A 23,628-nucleotide genomic window follows, 5' to 3' on the forward strand; every position below is an offset into this window, starting at 1 on the left:
AGTTTCACTTCCGACGAACTGAAGTATTATTTCATATAGAGATCATAGACCAGTCAACATTATTTCTCAATACGATATTCATTTGTACTTTAGTTTACTAATAAACAGTAAAAGATAATCGGTCAGTCTTTTCTTTTTCAAAGCAAGCGAGAACCCTGCTATCGGTCACCGACGGCCGCCCTGTTGGAATGTGTTCAACCAGCTCCCGGGACATTCTTTGTCCCGGGCAGAAAATTGCCGCCCCCCCCCCCCCCCCCCCCCCCACTCTGGTCGTACTTTTACTTACTACCGCAGGTGGCATTATCCCCCGACTCGCTTTTAAATCGCCAATAGACGGATTTCTCTGACCGCAATAAGGACGACCGCAAATGGAACAACACTCGCCCACTCGTCCCCTCTCTGTCTCATACGCGCGTTCCACATGTACACAAATATAGATATACAGGGTATAACAAAAATGTTGGATGACCCGAAAATGGGAGACTCGTGAGGTGATTTGAAAAAGTATTTCCTTAACAAAAATATTATCCGAGGTTTTGTTGACGAGATATTAACGAAAAAACCTGACCAATCAGAGCGCGAGTTTGCAGGCCGAGTTCCCGCAGTAACGTTGGCTACGCGCTGCGATTAGTAGCCAACGTTACCGCGGGAACTTGGCTGGCAGACTCGCGCTCTGATTGGTCGGGTTTCTTCGTTAATATCTCGTAAAAAAAACCTCGGATAATATTTTTGTTAAGGAAATACTTTTTCAAATCACCTCACGAGTCTCCCATTTTCGGGTCCTTGCACATTTGTCTTACACCCTGTGTACATATGTATACATATGTATTTTATCATTAGTTATCATACTTATCATAGTTTGCAAAAAGCAATACATTGTACGGGGAGTAACCGATATCCCAAAGAAAATAATGAAACTCTTTTTGTAAAATACATGGCAGTCTTATTGGTGATATAAAGGAAACTTGCCACTAAATGACGTTCTTATTACTTCTTACTGAAATTTTGAGTTTTTGTAGTAAATGGTAATGCTTTATTTTACACGACGAGTATATACGTCAACCGGTCCGAAATAAAGTTTTGGATCGACGTGTATACATGTAATTACACGAGGGGGTCCCGCTTTAGCTGCTCGTGAGTCATCCCCACCACTGGGCGGATCTCCTCCCAGAACTGGTATACATACATATACAGGGTGGTCCACGCAAGTGGGACAGGCCATATCATTCAAAACGGCAGAAGATAAAACATAATTTTATTAGGAACAATTAAATAGTTTCGAGTGATGTATCAGGTGTTGTATCTTCTGCGAAAATTGAGGCATTTAAAAGATTTCAAGGTCACTTCTATTGTTTTAAATGGAACCATACATTTTTATATACACCGTTCGATTTTAAACTGATCATTTTCTGGACCAAGTACTTTAATACTTTTCTTGTCGATAATTAAAAAGTGCATGGAATGGTGTATAAGAAAATGTATAGTTTTCCATTTAGAAAAGTAGAGGTGATTTTGAAATTTTTAAAAACCCTCCACTCTCGGAAAATACACATACACCACGTGATGCATCATTCGAAAGAATTGTATGAACTAATAAAAGTCTTTTCCATCTTATATCGTTTTAGCGCTGTAACTCGTCCCATTCGCCCGGGACACCCTGTATATACACATGTATTATACATACGCTTAGAAGCTTACCGCAAAACCCGAACGGTTCGAAAACCGCTTGAGACGGCGACAAAACGAATAAAAGAGACGATTTCCTATCCACGGGGAGACGGAAAGAACTTAAATCTCAATCTAGTTGAGAGACGAACCGAGATATATACTAAGAGCACAGCTTTGCTTGGCTTACAGGTTGGTGATCGGTGTGATCGGAAAGAGGGTGAAGGAGAGGGGAGATTGCGAAAAAGGGTGACGCATTAAAACGCCCCAAAGGGGTCGGTATAGAACAGCCAGTTGGGGTGTCGGGAAGAGGGGTACATAGGTGTGTAAAGGAGGAAAACGAGGAAAGCAAAAGGAAAAAAAAGAGGCAAAGGGGGCAGAAAAAAGGGCGGTGGTGTTCCGGCTGTGTGTTATGGTTGGGAGGAAAAGGCCGGGAAGATGCTCGAGGTTCAACGATCGGACTTTTTAAGAGAGGGAGAGGCATCCGACGCTCGCACCGCCGATTTACTGCTACCCCCCGATTCAACCGGGGCTTCTGTCTCCGGGTGGAAGCCCGCTGAGAGAACCGTCTCCTTCAATCGAGACGTCCACGTCAAGAGGATCGGTGAGTCCAGGCAATCACACCATATGAGCAAAGAATATCCCCGCAAATGGTAGAGAGGGCACGGAACCATATTATCGTTGCTTGACTTTTCGCGACTCTCGCGTTAATCGAATGAATATTTGATTAACTTTCGTTCTGTTTTTAAACGGTACTACTATCGATACTGAATTAAATTCAATTAAATTTTATAATATAATACAAGTTAACGTAAGAGTGTATAATGTAACGTCTACGGAAATTCTGATAGAAACATATTTAAGATTCTTGTAACTGTAATGTGAGTAATCTGAAACCTGGCATTTTGAACGGTTTCCCAGTTCTAGTATTATAATGTATTTATTGTTAATATCACGTTTACAGTTGTTTACATTTCTGAACGAAGCAATGAAATAAATAACGTCATTATTTGATAAAGGAGTGTTAGAAAGCTGAAAGTGTATTGTATTATGCGGTGTTTTTAATATTCTTATTTATTCGAAGTGAACAATATGACGAGATTTCATGATTCGAGTACGTAAAACCTATTTCTGGACCCCAGAACCAGAGTGTATGATTTTTAAAAATTGACAGTTTACATATTTCCTGTATCGAATTTTTCAATCTTTCTGATGGTAATCATTATTTTGCTCTAAGTGGATTAGCTTTTAATATAATAGTGTCAAAATGATTGTTTCGAGCCAAAAAGTATAAATACCATCGCGTAGGGGACTTAATGCGATGTTGACCATTTCTAGGCATCCAGACTTTTTTTAAATTTATTCAATAGCTCGAAGATACCGATTGTTATTCATTCGGTTCTTACCGACTATTATTGCTTTTTATTGATTATTAATATTTGCAATCCTCTAAAGTTTGAAAAGTGTGACTTAATACACTCTGGCGCTGGAGTCCAGTATTGTATTTTAACCCTTGCACAATGTTTAGAATCAGTGTCCCTTGACACGAAACATAAATTATTAAAAACATTTCGAATTAGAAAACGAATGGACAGATTCTAAACAGATAATTTTGCCAGTTAGTTTACGACCCGGAATCAAAGCAATATGTTTCTATAATTCGATTACAATCATAGATCAATATTACTGAATAAACAATTGTTTAATAATTACCTGAATGGTACACGAGGTTCCATAAAGAATAAAACTACCGAGGAAACTTGTATGTCTCTTTTACATAAAATTTCTTTTTAAAATTTCGTAAATGATTATTTTCCTTGTTTAGGTAAAATTATGTCAAATATTTAACATTTTGTTCAAACACTGGTCACTGATAAAATACGTTTTAATGAAAAATTAATATTTGTTGTATTATTTAGTGAGTATTTTTCTGTGACATCGTGAAAACGTAACAGACAATTCGAGTATCATACTTCAGTCGAACCGGTAAGCTCGAGGGAGGAGAAAATGCAAGATTATTAGATCGATTGCAACGAAGGCACGAGATCTTGCGTTCCGGAAAAAAAATATGGCCAGGTCCTAGGGCGATCTCAGATTATGGAAATTATTTACGTCGGGCCTCTAGTTTTGCGCCAAGAGTCACGTATTGTCGGGCCTCCTTTTTCTGAGGAGATCTCGGTTCGAGAAAAATTATCAGTGTCCTGCGTACGAAACACTCTCTAACACTTTTTAATATATCAAGGTTCTTGCAAAAAATTCTTCCTGAAAAGTTTCGTGGAGCTTTTTCTTAGAAATTTTTAAAACACTTCAAGTTCAACGTTAATTATACATGGTATTTTAGATTGACAGCCATTTATTTCACTAGCTGATAGAATTTATCACGATAAATAATTAAAAATTTAGTATACACATATTGGGAAAATAGTGTTCAAAATCTTCAGCTTTTAGTTTATACTTACAAGACTTTATACGATTACCAGACTGCGGATTTTTATGCAAAATGAGATTTTCTAAAGTAATTTTTTACAATAACAGCACAGGTAGGAATTTCTTTCTTTTATTAAAGATCCTATTGGCTTCGGAATACAGTAGAAAACACATTGCATCTGACGAAAGTTATTTCTGTTTTACATTACACAAAGCCCTAATGGCTGTAAATGCATAAAATCCGCCGTCTAATGATTACTTATACACGGTATGACAATAATGATGATATAATTGATTATTATTCTTCTGTTTGAGGGTTTCTTTAAAAAAAATGTATTTAAATATTTCTCGGGTACGCGTATTGGTAAATACAACTTGGCGCGTGTGTCTGGCCATTACCTACTTTTCTACTTTCAGCAAGTATACAAAAATCGGCCAATGGCATATCATGTATTTAATAAGTTTATAACGCCATTTATTTGGAAATTATGCAAGAACACCTGCTTTTAACTTTTTACATTACTTTTGCACGTAAAATCACCTTATGCTCAATTGAGCTATAATTGCGATCGTACCTTGTATAGAATGACGAAAGCAAGACCATAAATAATTTTTTACTACTAACAATAATTTGCATTACATTGAATCGGCAATATTGAAGCAATAACGTCGTAAACCAATGAAATATATGATAAATAAAATTTTTTAGTATTCATACGCATATGGTAAACTTCGAAAACAATCAAAAGAAGTTTTACTTTAGTAATTTAGGTAATAATATATCGACTCATTGAACACAAAAGATGCATTATTAGAATAATCATTACAAATCAATTAAAAAAGTGTTAATTCAAAAATGTAGAGAAACTTAAAAAAATATTTGAAACTTTTAAAAGTAAAACTAAAGTAAACTTTTAATTTTTAAAATTATATATGTTCTGATTTGTGGTAGACTTTAGGAAATGTGCATGACTTTTTACTTTTCGGCAAAATCTGAACAATTTTCTTTCAAATTGAAATATATAAATAATTCATTTTTTATAAGTTCAATCGAACATCTATTTCGTTCATTTTTCCATTTAGTTGACATGACACTAAAAACTCTTTCACAATCAGCTAATGTTGCAGGAATTGACAACACATACGAAACTATTTTAAAAATATTCATACATTTATACCCGAACCATTTTTTTGATGTCTTGGATCTTGTAAAATGTTCAGAACGTTGAATAGAGTCAAAGTTTTTTTGAATTAATGTTACTTCATCAAAAAGGTTATCCATATTCAAATCCAGCTTGTCTTTTAGCTTCGAATCTTCAATAACTTCAACAAATTTCTGGTATGTTGGAAATAAATTATTTAACAGACTTGGAATTGACAATTTGCCAATTGTAGAATTTTCATCAAAGTTAAAGTGTTCTTTCAAGTAAGTAATTGCTGAAGAAAAAAATAATTTAAAATCATCGACAATCTCTTGAGATTCTGCATTATTTAATTTTCGAAATACAGGATATTTGGCATTTTTTCTAAACTCAAAAAAGGACAAGGACAGGAAAGCCTTTCCAAAAAAGACAGTTGGCAACCCTACATATAACTAACATAAATCTAAGCAATGTATTTGTTAACTTTTCATTGCAATCTCAGATAAAAAACTTGCAAAAAGCGACCTTTACTATTTCCTTCCGATTCTGACCAATTGCAACTTTTTCAACATTTTGTTAACACATCATTCAGTACACTAATCCTTCTAGGTTTACCCAAAAGACTCAAGTCACTTGGTCCAATTTTGAAAAAGTTGTTCTGTTTTAAAAGGTGTACGAATACTTTTTTTTGTCCACTGTAACTGAATATGTAATTACAAATAATTTTGCATGCACGTGTGCCAGTAGCGAGTAATGCCAGTCAGTAGTGCAAGGCCTACTGACGTAAAAGGAATTGAAAATACGTAGTATTACTAAAATACATTTCTTAACTCGAAGGACCTACTGATATAAATAGAAAGTAGAAGTATGTTATCATTACGTAATTTTAGTGGGAACATTCTAATTGAAATTTCAACTTTTTCTTTCGCACACGCGAAAAGTCAAGCAATGGTACCGGTTCGGTACGTGTTCCGCTTAACATATATCTAACCGTTCCAAGCTCGAGCTCTCGATATCGATGTATAACACATTTAATCAAGCCCCCCTGCCGCTGACTAACGGCACGAATAATCGATTTCTTCTCCCCTTGTGTATGTAATCATTAATAACGTATCAGTAATACCATTAATTATTGTCCGTTTAATATCCCCCGATCTCGTAACAAATAACTCAAGAGGGAAAATACGACTTGAAATCGGACGGGCGCGTATCGCCAGTGACCTTGACCTCTCACGTAGAGGGAGGTCACGGAGAAACCCCGTCGATCGCGTTCAAGCCGCCGCGCTGGATCGATTTTTTGTCGCATTTTAATTGTTCGCCTTCCCCTCTTCCCCTCTTTTGTTTTATTCGTGATACGTGGGCTCGTTTTACCGGTATTTGGTGTGTGCGTGCTGGACTCAGCCATTCTTTTCTTACCGGAAGCTTAATTTATTAATTACATTAATGGTCTACCACTTCTCATCCGGAGCCGCTGGGGGTGTCGCGTGGATCGATCGTCCACGCGTGCGTGCACGCCACGAACGATTCCCGCGCATTCTCAGACGGTCCACGTGTTTTGTGTTGTCCCACCGTGATTTGCGGTGGCTTGCTTGCCGCGTCATCCACCTAACCACGCGTATTAAACATTTAAGCATGGCCGACTAACGCGGGTGATGTCGAGTCTGTCTGGTGGATTCTTGTGATTCTGAATGTTTTTGTTGTTCTGTAGGTGTCGAGGAATGATATTACATGTAAAGTAAATGTCCCAGTGGTTGGACATTTAAGGCGAAGATTGTGGTTACGAAGACTTTTTATACATTAAAATAATATAGATTGACAAAAGAGTACATTCAATCGATAGAGCAGTACTTTTTCTTCCAGAAAAGTCGTTATAAGAAAACATTCACGTGAAAGAAAATATTAAATTTTACAAATATCTACAGGCGTCCATTTGGCCGAGTGATTGGACGGAATTTACGGCATGTCCTAGTGATTGAATTTAGCTGTCCTACTGTTTGGACATAACATTCAATAAATTATTCATAGATGATGTTTAATAGTAAAACATGATATTTTTCTTTTATGTTGTAAAAATTCAAATAAAAACATAACAAATTTAATTCAAAGCAATAAAATCATACACTAAGTCTGCTCGATGCTGCTCGAGTGACTGGAAAAGCGTCCAATGACTACGCAATCAGCATTCTCATGTACCAGTAAACAAACTCGGTAATTTCGACAGTAAAAGAAAACGGATTTATTAAAACAAAGTTGGTATCAATTCAGGAGACTTTAATAAGTTCAAGAAACCTTTACTTAATAGAAACACACGAATTATTTATTATTTAGGAGCTTGAGAAATACGCTCTCAATGTCGCCTCAGGTTCATGATTGCTAAACGATAATATTTTTTTTAAATAATGCATCGCGCTTTTGCGAACATTTTTATATAATTTATGATAAGAAATAACTAAGGATAATTGTTTTCTATCCAGAAGTTCGCTATTATTTTTAGAAAATTTAATATTAACAGAAATTCATGATACTGTCCAATCACTGGGACATTTACCTTACTCTGCTATCTAAAAGTACAGGGTGAGTCACTTAACGTTTGCACCTGAAATATCTTTGTTGTTTTTAGAGATACGTCAAATGTCTTAAGGTCAAAGTTGAATGGTTCAATGGGGCTCACACGATGCCAAACACATTTTGGTTTTTCTGTCATTTTTTTTTTTAGAGACATCAAGGTCACCTTCATTTTTTTAAATGGAACCACCCTTCTTCCGTGACCTTGAATAATTGTAGTCACTGAATTCCTAATGAAAGGGACTATCATTGTAGGTGTTTAAAAAACGTTCCATTTTAAAAAATGATGGTGACAATAATTATAGCAACTTCTCTTACCATTTGTTACAAACTTATTTTGCAGTTATTTTTAACATTTTAACAATACTTACCAAGTTCAGAGATCGTTCTTGATAGGATAGACAGTCGAACATTCATCTACAGAACAGCAAAATTTTAGAATTAATTGAATCCTCCAAATGCCAGTGTACACTGATGTTTTTTGTGTGTGATCTGCGAACAGCTTAAACGGAATTTGGCGGCATCCTAAATATACATATACATATTTATACAGTTTCAGTCAAAGCCGCAGCTGCATTACACAGATTACAGAGCGTGCGCTGCGTGGGAAAGTGAAAACTATTAAGAATTACAGAGGCCATGACGACAGTAGCCTGTCTTTCCCGGAGACAGAACTGTCGTTTTATGTTGAACTGAATATTTCACAATTTTTACTTGTTTATCTAACAACATTTTGTATTTGGTATGTTAGGGATTAATGCGAGAAACAAACGCACAACCACGTAAAAGCACACAAAGGTTTATTAAACATATGAACACGCTCGTTGAGCGTTCGTAACAAGCGTGAGAAAACCCGCAAAGCGAACCAACTTAGCACGCCGCAGTACTGCCAACCGCACACGATACACGGCGCTCGCGTCGCCGACCAATGGCGTGATTAGTATTGCACCAACATGGTATATACAGGGAATAGGAATAAAAATGACGACATTTACGGTCTCCAGAACTATGGAAGTAAGAGACAAATTTTTCGAATAATACTTGTCTCGCAAGGAAATCATTGCAACTATACAGGGTGTCCCACCTAACTCTGCCACCCTTAATTATGCTCTTATCTGTCACAGTAGAAAAAAAGTGTTCGGGACAGTTAGTATGTTTTAGGGAGAAAGGGTCTAGCCGGATAAACATGGGAAAACAGCCCCGGCACCAATTTTAGTATTTATTTTTTTCAAAAAATACTCTTTGCCTCAAAAACAACTGTGAGTAATTTCCTTGTATATATTCAACCATCAACGAGAACATATCTATCCGGCAGAACAAACACAACTAGTACATACATACACGTATATCGCATTCTGTTCCGTATGTTGAAGTTCAAGTGTGTTACCAAGTCATGTTAAATTATTCAAATCATACCACAAACAATCGCACAATCTTCCACCAAGCTCTGCGATATTAATTTATTAACAAGCAGTGCTAAATCGCAAGCTCATTGTAAGTACGCCGCAACAGGACCTACGTTGATTACATATTTTTTACTTCACTTGGTAAGTACTATAAACCCTTAAAGTCCTCAGCTGCGTCTACACTATATAGCAAAACACTGTTGTATAACAAATTGTTATACAACCTTACTGTACAACATTTTCTATAATTTATTACAAGCTTATACCTTTTGGACAAGTCTGTAACAAGTTTTTACAATAATCGCGTTACATTTGATGGATAACATATAACTTGCTATATAACAAATTTTCTATTTTTCTAACAAGTTTCACAAACTTTGCTGTATAGCGTTAGACGCAACTTTAGAATCTTTTCTTTTATCACCCTGTATATACACCAAGATGAAGCTTTAAACGCTAAAGTATCGAAAAGGAGAAACTCGTTGACCGCACAGTGTCGTTCTAGGGTTACATTCCGCGTATCCCCCGTGTAGAAAAAGGCAAACGGTAATTTCGTGTCGATTAACCAGGCCAGGAAGACCCGGGACGAAAGAGAACGGCAGCGAGGCATTGCCGACTCCGTTGATACAGTGATACAATAATATCCTGCAAGTACTGGCTTTGTAAAATTAATGGCCACTAAAAAGAGGTAACTATCTTAAGGCCCGGTCAGCGTTTGTATTACTTTATAGTTTGCGTCCTCTGGGTTTACGAGCGTCAGGATCCGCGTGTAGCTGGGTCCCGATTGTGTAAGTCCCTTTGCGCGCGGACCAATAAGTGGCTGGCCGGCCTGCCAGCAGCCCCGAAGACAAGAGAACACAGGCCGGTAGACGAAGTGGTAGTCGCGCGGTGCAAATAGCCCATCGTGTCTCTACAGTTAAAGGGTCTAAATGGCATTTGGCTAATAACGCGCCGCGAGAAGAACGGTTTCACAAACGAGACATGGGGAACCGTCTTCTGGATGATGCTGCCTCGACGTCCCCCTCCCACCCCCCTCTGGGTCCATTGACGCGAGGCCGTTGGATTTATTTTCATTATCGAGCCGAGGGGATTGTCAAGGTCGGATGTCAACATTGCGAACGAATGGTCAACGAACCCATCATCCATTCACTTTTTGCTCGCGACGCCGCGGCGCGATCCTGTCGCCGCGTCGATTCACCGCGCGAACCGTCTGTAGAAAGACAGGGGAAGAGGGGGGTGTCAAGTGGGGGCTGGGGGAGGAGAAGGACGATGAACAATCCTACACCGGAGAGAATCGCTTTGACATCGGGATAATCGACCGAGCACGCGCAATTAAATTCGCTAATCCGTCAGGGAACCGACGATGCTAGGATCAAAGTTTTTCCTGTTTGTTGTGCGTGGTGGGTAGTGGTTTGTTCTGACAGCTAACGAAAGTTAAAGTGGGATGGCAATTTGCAAAAAGACATCAACGTTTTTATTTCGGAAATGATGTTATACAGAATTGTACACTTGAACGTAATGGCAAACGTTAATGTGATAGATGGGTCATTCCATGCCAAATCGATCATTTTTTCCACTCGTTATCAGGGATTTCCTTCAAAATGAAATATGTTGTAGTCCACGTGAAATTAGGGAGGGTTTAAGTCATCATTGTTCTGTTTCCGAATTGGTTTAAAAATAGAGGCCACCAAAATTTACCATTTTTACCTATTTTCGTGAAATAGCAATATATTGAAGAATTTATATCTCGGAAACTAGTTACCGTATCGCGTTCGTTCTTCAATTATTTTAATCTAATTTTCTTGCGAAAAAGACACCATTACTAAATGCCAAAATGCAAAATATCGTACAGTTTTACTACAAAATTAATATAAAAAATTCCTATTACCTGAAAAATATTTTATTTACAACAGAAAATGTTTATTATTTCCTACAAAATTCAGAAAACCATCTACTCTTTATAGTAATAAGGTTTTATATAAATGTAGTTATAGTGCAGTAGTTATACTCTGTATGAAAGTAGTTATAGTATAGTAGTTATACTTTATATAAAAGTAGTTATAGTATAGATAGACTTTGTAATGAAAATAACATAGACTATTGCGTAATTTGAAATCAAAGTTAGAAACTTGTTTAACGTGATTCTTCAGCATGACGGAAACCGGTGACTGACACCGAGCTTCGCGCGTACGCCTCGTCGGTTACGGGCGATTATTTTGGTGTAAAATCATCCAATTGGCCTGAACGGGAAAGTCGACTTAAATGTTGCCGGGCGGTTAATGCATTAAAAATCTAAGTACCCATAATTTGAGTAGGAAAGGGTTAACGACACTGGTCGGCCATCTCTGGCACCTCGTCTCCCGATCAGTCGGCCGCGCGTCTCTCCTTTGAATCTTACGAGCCGAAACTAACCTGGGCAAATTGAATATCGCGTTCTCCTCTCGCGCTGACAGCGATCGTTTCAAGTCTTCTTGAGCTTTAATGATATCCGTCGTTTGTGAGCCACGATATCTGTATTAATTTGTTTCCCCGTTGCGTCACGCTCACGGTTCTTTAACCTTGCGTGCCTCGCAAAAGAATAGACGGTTTCTTCTTGTTGGTTTCTCGTTGTGTCATCAGGTGCACGTTAGGTGAATTATCGAACGTAGAACTACGCCGATGAGCATCCTTATAGTGATCTGAAGAGGTTAGCTGGCACCATATGATTTCTAAAACGTTAGTCACTGACCACTTTGTAGGTCTCTATCAGTCTCTTCAGTGAAATGTTCTTATTTTCTTAATTAGATATTAAAAATATATAAATAGAGATGATGAGTAACATAAAATAAACAGTGGGTCAAAGAAGTATTTGTACACCCTAGTTGTTTGGCAATGACTTCATACAAACAAGTGCAAACTAACAATTGTTTATAATGCGTTACAAAAATATAATGCAATAAAAACAAGAATTTGAAAGTCAATAAGTATTTGTACAGTTACAATTATTGTAGAAAGTTTATGATTATTTACGTTGCTCATTACATTTAATATTTTGTATGCATCCCTTTTGCTTCAATAATGGTTTGTAGCCATCGTGGCATAGATTCTATCAGTTTGTGATAAACACTTGTTTACAGTTTGGTCGGTGTCGCGACGATGCGTGCTTATTTTTACGTTTTACCAGTAAAATCATAAATATACAAATACATTTTTGACTTCCAAATTCTTATTTTTATTGTATTATTTTCTCGTAACGTATTATAAAAAATCTTTATTTTGCACATTATCTCTGTCCATAGTATACTATTTATAGAAACAATTTTTGTTAGTGTATAACTTGTTTATATAAAGTTATTGCAAACAAACTAGGTATACAAATACTTTTTTGACCCATTGTAGGTGAATATGCAAAACACGATCGGCTTTTATCAAATAAAATATACTGAGCTAGAAATTGGACCGTGACAAATACATGGTGTCCCATCTAACTCTGCCACCCTTAATTATTCTCTTATTTGTCACGGTACAAAAAAATGGTTCGGAAGAAAGTTAGTGTATTTTAGGGTGGAAATTAGGCTATGAGATTGAAGGTCATCTCAAGGTCATATCTTCTGAGATGTCTTTAACAGTAACATTTTTTTTTAAATGGAATGCCATATTTTTGTTGCCATTACAAAGGGGAGATCAAAACGTATCCAATAATGTATCACACTATGACCTTGAACTGACCTTCGTCTGAAAATTTCGCACGTAACTGGTTGAGGTGGAAGCCCACAGAAAATCAATTGCAGAAACAAAATAAACTCCACAATCGCATTATTTATTATTTTAGTGTATGTTCAAAGTGTTGTCACCCCATAGTGTTATACATTATTGGATACGTTTTGATTCCCCCCCTAAAGTATACTAACTTGCTCCGAAACCATTTTTTTGTACCCTGACAAATAAGACAATAATTAAGGGTGTTAAATATTAAGGGTCTTACTTCTTGTTCACAAGCATAAATCTCCGATCCGTTGGGGGGGGGGGCTATGGGAAGTCAATTTACAGGGTATAACAAAAATGTTGGAGAATCCTGAAATGGGAGACTCGTGAGGTGATTTGAAACAAGTTTTTCCTTAGCAAAAATGTTATCCGAGGCTTTGTTACCGAGATATTAACGAAAAACTGCGACCAATCAGAGCGCGTCTGCCGGCCGAGTTCCCGCGGTTACTCGTTAATATCTCGTTAACAAAGCCTCGGATAACATTTTTGCTAAGGAGGAACTTGTTTCAAATCACCTCACGAGTCTTCCATTTCCGGATCCTCCAACATTTTTGTTACACCCTGTATATCGACTTCCCATAGCACCCCCCCCCACCCCGGGTCGGGGATTTATGTTCGCGAACAAGAGCACGCCAGCGAAGGGAGAAAGAGAGAAAGAGTGAGCGGTTAAAGAGGGGTGGCGAGTCATTTTAGAAACGACTTTGCCCCGCGGTAAAAAACCTTCTCAGTCCTGGATCGGTGCATTAGCGGCTGCACCGTATTTCTTATTATCCTGGGGCGAGGTGTATGCTCCCTAGAGCTGATCTCCCTTTCTCCTTCTCTTCATTGACCTCCTTCCCTCCACCTGGTACGGTCGCGTACCATCTCTTTCTCTTTCTTTCTCTGCTCCTCCGGCGTCGTCAATGCGGGCGGTCCTGAGGAGTCAGCCTAGTTGGCCGGTGCAGCATTGCGTTCGTGCATGCACCTCGTCCAAGCTTGTTAAGGGGGCCCTTGTGTGTCGTCCGCATTATCCCGCCTGCCGGCGTTTCCTGGATCGTCGCGTGCTCCGCCTGCCCCGCGGATCGGCCTTAAAACAGCCGGTCGGTGTGCATAACGGGGTGTAATATGTACCGGGATTGTGTGCCGGGATGTTCGTTACATTGGGAATGAATGGGGAAGCAGCACGGTTTCGACGTTCGATTAATGCAAGCCTCGCGGAGTGGATGGGTTGGTAACCCTTAACTGGTGGCCCCGTACCATTGTACATTATAGAATTATACATTTTCATTGTATATAACTAATAGATGAGGCATTTAGTTTGTGCTGGAATCTGTATTCCTTCCTGTGGAAAAGTATACCTACTAATGAATGATCCATTATTTTCTTATGGAATCCGTATTTGTTATATATTATATATATTATCGTGATGAAATTGGTATTCCATTGGAATAATTGCAGAATCATACATTTTTATTGTATGTAACTAATAGATGAGGCATTTAGTTTGTGCTGGAATCTGTATTCAGTTCTGTACAGTTACATATACAGTGGGTCCAAAAAGTATTCGTCCACCCTTTAAAACAGAACAAGTCTTTCGAAATTGGACCAAGTGACTTGAGTTTGCTTGTGAAGTTACATGAATCAGTGTATTAAATGATGTGTTAACTAAATGTTGAAAAAGTTACAATTGGTCGGAATCGCGGAGAAAATAGTAAAGGTCGCTTTTTGCGACTTTTTTATCTGAGATGGTAATGAAAATTTAACGAATACATTGCTTACATTTATGTTAGTTATATGCATGCTGAAAATTTCCTCGAAATCGGTTAACGTTATTATGAGATACAAACGGTTAAAAATGTTGAAAATCGCAGTTTTTCGCGACTTTTGACCTACAACTGTAGTATACCTAAAGATTCTTACATCTTTCGATGCCTGTTAGTCGTTTCTGTATTAACCGATTTCAATAAAAGTTGCAGTATGTATGTTTTGTTGACATAAATCTTTGAAATAGATTTATTAAATTTTCATTACAGTTTCAGACAAAAAAGTTGTAAAAGACGTCGTTAACCATTTTCTTCGATATTCTGAAAAGTCGCAAATTTGTCAATATTTGTTCAATACTTCATTTAGTAAACTAATCCTTCTAACTTCACAAAGAAACTCAAGTTACTTGGTCCAATTTTGAAAGAGTTGTTCTGTTTTACAGGGTTTACGAATACATTTTTGACCCACTGTACATATAACTGTACTGATTCCTCGTCAAACACAATAACAGAAAAGCTTGCACGCTCGCAAAGTTACTACTTGTGGTCTCTCAGAACGTGGGAAATTGTAAAGTGATAGCCAAATCGTCGTTACCTGATTTCTATTTATAAACCGGCGTCGTCGGTGCTTTCTCCAGGAGATCGTAATATAAATATTCTAGCATTGTCAGAATACATTCAAGCCGTTCTATTCCCGGTCGCCCGAGGATGGCTAGTTGACGAAGGCCCGTCTAATAACAAACAGGTTTTGTCCAAACGGAATGGTCTCGGAGTGGTGACTGCGAGGACGGCACAAGGAAGTACTTCTGGTGCTGAATGGATCGATATCATGAAGATCGCGTATCGAATAAACGGTGGTCATTTATGCCCCGGCCGTACGCGTCACCTCACTTTTTCGTCGAAAAGAAATTCAAACCCGACCGACTTTACTAGCTGTTTCGGTTTTAAGGCTGTCATACGTTCACCTTTATGTATCCGACTTATGCTGTAAATTTAATCTTGTTTGCAGCATCGGAAGAACGTGACCGTCAGCTTCGTTGGGAATTTCAAATGGAAATATAAAGTGTACAGATAAGTAGTAATCCACTATGTTTGGTCGAATTCGATACCTATATTCGAAGAAATTATAAGCCTGTGCTGTTTCAGTGATGTTTGTCGCCATTTTGGAAGATGGAACAGATAATAAGTAGACTGCGAATTTTATGCATTTATAGTCTATAAGGCTCTGTGAAATACAATAAGAAACAAAACTTCCATTCGATGCAACGAGTTTTCTATTTTATTCTGTACCCAGTACGATACTTAAGAGGGCAAATAAATTCCTATAATTGCTCCTATCTTTGTAAATTACTTTAGAAACTTTCATTTTGCATAAAAATTCGCACTCTAGTAATAAGATGTTTCAAATTCAAACTGTGTTACTAGTTTATTAAACAGAAATAGTGGATTATTTATTGGTACACCTAATATAAAGTTACCACCGGTGAATTAGGACCTGTTCAAGTTGAAAAATCCCAATCAGAAGGAAATTTCAGATAACTGTTTTAAAGAATTCAATATTTTTTAGTAGCGAGTAAGAGTAATTGGACAGTTTGGCCAGTTGTGCATAGTGTGGCGCCATTCGTGGCACAATTCCAACAAAAGCAAATGCAATTTCTCACTTCAGAATATCATTTTATTGTTCTCTTTTCCGAGAAAATTAAAATTGACTGAATATAACTCGGTTACGGTTGTATTCTTCCATTATAATAACTTCTACTCATGTTAAGATCTCTAAACAGTATAATTTAATTGAAATAGACAGGTACAGAGTACTTGCGTATTAAAATCCATAGGTAACAGATATTTTCGATATATCGTCGTCTATGCTTCGTATAAGTAGAAGCAGTAAACAATGGCCAGGCACAAGCATATGTATAATACTAGAAAATACTTACCAACGAAAAATGTTCAAACTCAATTTTTTTTCGAAAACAGATCGCTATACGAACAAATTTTAATTCTACTCATGATTTACCCTGTCTTTTTAAAATATTCAAAAAGAGAACTTTTATATTTTTAACAATATTTAATTTTGGAAGCTCAGTTTTTTTTACATATTTCATACATAAATATCATATTATTTTGACACAACCATAACCTAAGCGATTCGCGTACGGAATATTCATTAAAAATCACCTTTTTATGTTATTTCTTTTATTTTAGGAATTTTTTATAACAATAAGACTTTCAGAAAAATTAGATCGGCAGAAAAAACAAAAATTTGCTGCCAAGAAAGTTGCAAAAAATGTTAAAAATAATCAAAAACAAAAAAAGGAATATTTTCATTTTGTTAATTTTGTTTTATTTAAAGTATATATTTTCTATAAAATGTTTATAATAAATCACAGTTAAATCGACCATGTTTGTTTTTAATACACAATTTCCTAAAGGTATAGATAAAGAGAAATGATTAAAAGCTTTTACCAAATATATAACATGTACATAATAATAGAATGCAATGTTCCCTTAGTGTTATTTATTTATTAATTTATAATGTACACATTTACAGATTTAGTTCATAATTTTTATTATTTTATTTATTTATAATTTTGTTCCTTTGATTTATTGCATTCATTTAAATTTGTTACGGTTTTAATTGAATTTTTATAACATAACAGAAAAGTATCATGTTCTACTAGTAAAAATCAGCTATGAATAATTTATTGAATGTTATGTCCAAATACTGGGACAGCTATATTTAATCACTAGGACATGCCGTAAATTCCGTCCAATCACTCGGCCAAATGAACGCCTGTAGATATTTATAAATTTTAATACATTTTTCACGTGCACGCTTTCTTATAACGACTTGTTTGGAAAAAAAGTTCTGATCTATCGATTGAATGTACTTTTTTGTCAATCTGTATTATTTCAATGTATGAAAAGTCTTCGTAACCGCAATCTTCGCCTTAAACGTCCAACCACTGGGACATTTTTACCTTACAACTTATTTCTTCACAAACAATCACCCCGTTGTCAAGTATACGAGTAACAACGGACCACCCAGTATATTTCCGTAGCGTTAAAATGACCCCGTTTAGCAGGCGTTTCGTGCGCCTACTCTGAATTCTCGAGCCGGAGCGCGTTAACCGGGTTCTTAGCGCACGCTCCTTGCGATGCAACAGGATCTTTAATTACGTATCTGTACTACCACGGTCCTATCGGTAATTTTTGCGCCTCTTCCGGCCCGTCCAAGTTCCATGCCTGATCCGCTTAGATCGGCATCCTTGGTGTTGCGTGCCAAGGAATCTTAAGGTAGACCTCCCACCCCACCGATCAGCTGAAACGAGGAAGTGCCGAGTATCCAATGGATCGGTATCGGTTCGAGCGGAGAACGTGGAGGTCGCGCGAGCATCGCTTTACCATGCCAGGTTGGTGAGACCCCTGCGAAAAGAATGGGACGGAGGGAATGTACGGAAAGAGCGAGACGGGAGGCGAGTCGTGTAAATGAGACGAATCATGAGAATAGGATTAACGATGGCATTGGTCCAATATTTATAGAATTTTTAAATAATTTGTCGTATATCGACGGTAAATCGCGATTCAAGCATTATACCCCTAGAACAATTATTGTTGGAGTTTTGACGGGCTTTTGATATGTACCATTGGATAGCCAACGGTTAGAATTGCCACCATTTTTTGCAACTGGACCAACGATCATACCCAATGTAGGGCCCACGTCACTATAATACGAAGGGCCACCTGGAGGTTTCTTTTTGTAGGATCAATTATTGAGTACCTACAATAAACCAATAATAGGAAGACAGTTGGCTATACTATACTTCCATAAAATCCTTTAAAAATATTTGAAGGACTATAACACTGGAAAAAATATTTATAATAATTACTTGTTATAATAATTATATGCATGTATAAGTTGTATATGTATATTAAACAGGTAAACAAGTGTTTTACCAGCAAAGTTACCTTTACATTGTATTATGTACAATTTATACATGCAGTTAATTATTACGAATAATTATTATAAGTTATTTCCAATCTTCTATCCCCTGACTCTATTTTCACGAAATTTCAAATGTCAAATGTATTGCGCAACAGTAACAAAGTGCGAGTATATTCAGAAATAAGAAAACAAAAAAATCAATTTGAAATATAATAACCAGTTTTTGATTGTAGCAACGTTTCTGGCGTCTTCAAGATTATATTTAAATGTCGGCAAACTTTTGGGTGGGCTAATGTTGCATTATCATTGTAAATTTCTTGTTAAATAATCAATTATAATAATTGTAGGCCAAGCATTGGATATTCGTTGGCAAATTGTCACAACTTTTTCGTCGTAGGCCCTATTTTGGAATTTGTAGGCAAAAACACTAACTATATCTCAACTAACTCCCAATTGTTGAATACCGTTGACCAAACATTAATACTACTAGGGACTCTAATAAGTAGACCAGAGAATTCAAGGGACCAGTGCAATAGTGGGACATTCAATATGAAAAACAAGTATGAGAAAGTAACCCTCAAAGTATTGGTTTCCTTCTAAAATTATGTAACCATTGTAAATGTCTTTGGCTATATTACACGACAGACAAACGATTGACAAGAGCATTTTGAACATTCTAAAACCGTTTAGTATCAGTTTTCATTCATTGGTATTTGGCAACTTTTTTACTTTTATCCCATTTATACGTAATAATTCACGTTCCAAAGTTATTATACACATTGTAATAAAACCCATTTTGCTTATCTTCGATCAGTAAACCGCCTTGAAATACGTGTAAGAAATTAAGACTTTACAAGGTTTGCATGGTATTGGTAACAGTGCTCAACATTAGAATTCCAGCAAATGAACGAGATGAAGGACAATAATGTCCTATTTTACTGACGAGAATTAACTGACATTTAATATTGTGATCTTTAGACAATTCATCAGTAGCAAGTGTAATTTGAATTATAATGAAAATATCGTTTTACGTACTATTTATCTCGATTATTTCTAGTGTTGCTGTCACAATGAAAGTGTTTTACTTACTTTTAGCCTATATTTTAGCTTCTAATAATTAATATTACATAATAATATATTAAATTATAACCGCTCCATCTTTCTTTAAAACAAAAACAGTAGAAAATTTGCCAGAAAGGTGTGAGATAGTTGTATCGTTGAATAACAATTAACAAAATTGATAATGTGTGATCAAAAGACCCAATTTCTGAATGGAACACATCGACCAAGCGTAAAAGCTTTATAATTCAAGAGATTAAACGATTTCAGCACAGTTGTTTTTCTTTTGAATCGCGATATAAAAGTTGCGTTACCGGTCGATTTATCATCGACCCGCTGTCTATGCTACCATTACGATTTATACATGATAAATGTGCATTATATTTATTGCAACGAGCGAATCTGTGCTTGATATATGATTACATAAATTGGTTACCAAATGTGGTTACCGACTGCATATATTCCGAAAAAGTTTCGAACATTCGATTCATACATCTTGTCGAGATTAATCTGACTCGATATACAACGATCGATTTAGATCGTTTAATAGGCACATTTTCTTGTTCCTGAACACTTTTTGTATAGTCACTTTCTTACAAATAGGACTCTAAAAGACGTACATACTTTCATTTTTTTGCATTTCTTTACTCTCTTAGTTTGTTTCCATCTGATTGTCAAATAACGTTACATTTGGTTAATCGTACCTACAGGGTAGTTCCTGGGTTGCTGGCCGTCTGGGTGCGAAAACAGTATCACCGTCCTTATTAATTTAATATTATTCAATTAACAATTTAATATGCAGTCTTTATATACATATATATATATGTTTTTTTTTTTAAATAAAACCATTCATTTTTTAAGGATCTGTGTTTCATTTTATGAAAATAAAAATTAAAAAATAAATGGTTTTATTTAAAATATACATATATATGTGTGTGTGTGTGTGTGTGTGTGTGTATAAACACTGCATATTAGATTCTTAATTGAATAATATTAAATTAATAAGGGCGGCGATACTGTTATATAAAAAAATAAAAATTATTTTATGAAAACAGAAACTATTTTTTAATTTTTATTTTCATAAAATGAAACAATGATCCTTAAATGAATGGCTTTATTTAAAATGAATATTTTATTCAATATATAAGTACAAAACTAACGCATAACGTATGTAATAATGATGTTATGGTTGATAAACAGCGACCATTAATTACCTACACGAATTTAATCCACTAAATATGGCTAAATGTCATGTGCTATTTTGAGTTGTACATAAAGATAGTTCCTTCTTGTATACGAGTACTGTTACAAAGATTACATATACAATTAGTACACTAGTCTAAGTTTTACACATAATCTGCGGCCGCCCAGGTGTGGGGGCACCTGCTGCACCTCCGCCAGGAACGGCCCTGCGTACCTAGTTCAAGATTTAATATTAAGAATTTCTCTTAGGTATCAAGTGAGCACGATTGGAGAGTTTAATTTCAAATAAATATCTAATAATTTAGAAGAATGAATGAAATATAATTTTATTGATCAATTATCTTCAATTTGACTTTATAATCTTACAAACTTTGTGACAGACTGAATTATGAAGTTCGAATACAAAAAATTAATTACTACTAATATCGGTTTCCTGGTATGTTTAGTTCAAAGAATTGGAAAGGGCTATGAGTTTTCATTTATATTACTATGAATTGTTATTTTTACAATAAATGACGCTATAACATTTCGGAATATAGGTATATTTTTAAAGAATTATTAGCAGGGGTGTGCGGGTACCCGACATTTCGGGATCAGGTCGCGTCGGGACAAGTCGGGCGAAAGCGGCCGAGATCCCGACAGATGTCGGGTCCCGTAACGTATTTGGGTCCCAAAACATATTCGGGTCCCGTAACATCTTCGAGTCCTGAATGATATTTTCGAGAACTTTTCCGTCTAACGGCAAAAAATTATTCTATACGATACGATGCCATATTGAATCTTCAGATTCATGATATGAACTATAAATGCTAAATAAGTTGACGATTCCAAATGGAATCCTCCGGTTGGACAGGGTTAATAATACAATCTTCAGTACACATTTCTTCGTACGTTATGTTTTTATTAAGTAAAATAAATAAAGTGTCAGTATTAGGGACTTTTAATCTATCATACAACATACAGGCATATATAATATTATTTTAAATTATAATGTAAAAAACATAATTATTGCCGGACAATGTCGAGGAATTATGTTTTAATACGTTACGGGACCCGACATCTGTCGGAATCCTGATGCGATTTATACTGTCGGGATCCCGGCCGCTCGCGCCCGACTTGTCCCGACTCGACCCTAGTCTCGGGAATCCCGTGATTTCGAGTACCCGCACATCCCTGATTATTAGTCATTCGAATTCAGGAATTGTGAGTGTACGAATACTTCTGTGACTCGCTGTATATTAGAACAGGCATTAAGAGGTCAATCTTCTTAATTTTTCTTTCTTTCTACAGAAATACTATATTTACTCAGAATTACAATCAATCAAGTAAGAGAACAACTTCTAATCTGGTTCCGGAATGGAACAGGTCTTCTCAAAGATGGTGAACGCAATTCCACCAGCGGCAATTGCGAGTGTAACGTCTATCTTTTACGATTGCTGTTCGACACCTTTCGTAGTTGTAACTGGCGACTGTAATTGGCTGCGAAAACGCTAATAGGTTTGTCCGAACGCGAACGATTCCTGCCGTGGAAAGATTCAGGAACCTATAAAGCAGGCGGAATGAATTCTAAAGGGGTGGCTGTTCGTTTGATGCCGCGTGGATGGTATGTGCCTTGATTGAACCAGGTAGATATCCCTGTAAAAGTTCCGGAAAATTATCGTCGTTATCTTGTTGCAACATCGTGTTGCATCCCGTTGCATTCCGATCTGTTACTTCCGAGGGACAGCTTTACTGGGACGTAAATCTCGTTTTATTTTCTTAATTCCTGCACTATTCGTCCATTACACAGCCGTGCTGATAAACCTAACACCAGTTAAATACCATTTTTATTAAGGTAGTAACAGTATGATTTACGTCTTAAATTATTCTATTAAGACTTTGTAGACAACTTTTACTGTCCACTTCTGGTAATCTATGTAATCAAGTTATAAATCGTTGGGATTATGTAATTTTCTCAAGATCATAGCTTATAGTATTATTTTGCAAGTATTGCTAGTTATAAATGTTTCCGACTGTGTTATGACATTATATGATAACGCTAATTTTCTTGGTACATATAATGAATATTGGTTTACATATTTCTATACATTGTTTTGTAATTTTATTGCAGAAGCTTTAGAACTAGTAGAAACATATTATAGAAAACGTCGTTCAAAAAGTTCACATACAAAGCAAAACATATTTGAGAACCATTCAAATCTAATCATAATTAGAAAAAAACATAGGGTAGTCGTAAGTTTATTTAACAAACTATTATTCATACCGAAAGAACCATAAAAAAATAAGTGTATCCAATAAAAGTGTGTAAAATATTATGTTATACAAGCACATTACAGAAAAATTTATTTATTTAAACTCAATGTTAAATTATGAATTATTAAGAATTAAAGAAACTGTTAAATACTATAGTTGAGTTCAAAACACCTTCCCGCTCGTTCTATTTCCAAAATGATGGACGTTATTCCAGCACCAGACGAATATTATTAGAATCATAAATCTTCTCGATTAAATAAAAAATAAATATTAAATTTCACAAAATGTTGTGCATTTATTATTTGTATTCGTAATATATTATTCGACAGACACACGGATAATACGACGCATACAGGGTAACTCACGTGACGTATGCACATTAAATATCTTTGTTGTTTTTAAAGATTACGTTAAATGTCTTGTCTTAAGGACAAAGTTGAATGGTTCAATGGGGCTCACACGATACCAAAAAATTT

The 23,628-nt window shown here is 36.2% G+C and overlaps 1 protein-coding gene across 1 annotated transcript in view; it reads left to right on the forward strand.

The window, feature by feature from the left end:
* LOC107190241 overlaps positions 1-23,628 on the forward strand; it is a 289,784-nt gene that overhangs the window by 17,671 nt on the left and 248,485 nt on the right. The window contains exon 2 of the mRNA XM_015579055.1: positions 1,858-2,269. Coding sequence (XP_015434541.1) covers positions 2,104-2,269 — 166 coding nt within the window. The 5' untranslated portion in view covers positions 1,858-2,103. The remainder of the gene's footprint in view (positions 1-1,857; positions 2,270-23,628) is intronic.

The sequence above is a fragment of the Dufourea novaeangliae genome, unplaced genomic scaffold (genome assembly GCF_001272555.1).
Source record: "Dufourea novaeangliae isolate 0120121106 unplaced genomic scaffold, ASM127255v1 scaffold5, whole genome shotgun sequence".
Classification (NCBI taxonomy): Eukaryota; Metazoa; Arthropoda; class Insecta; order Hymenoptera; family Halictidae; genus Dufourea; species Dufourea novaeangliae.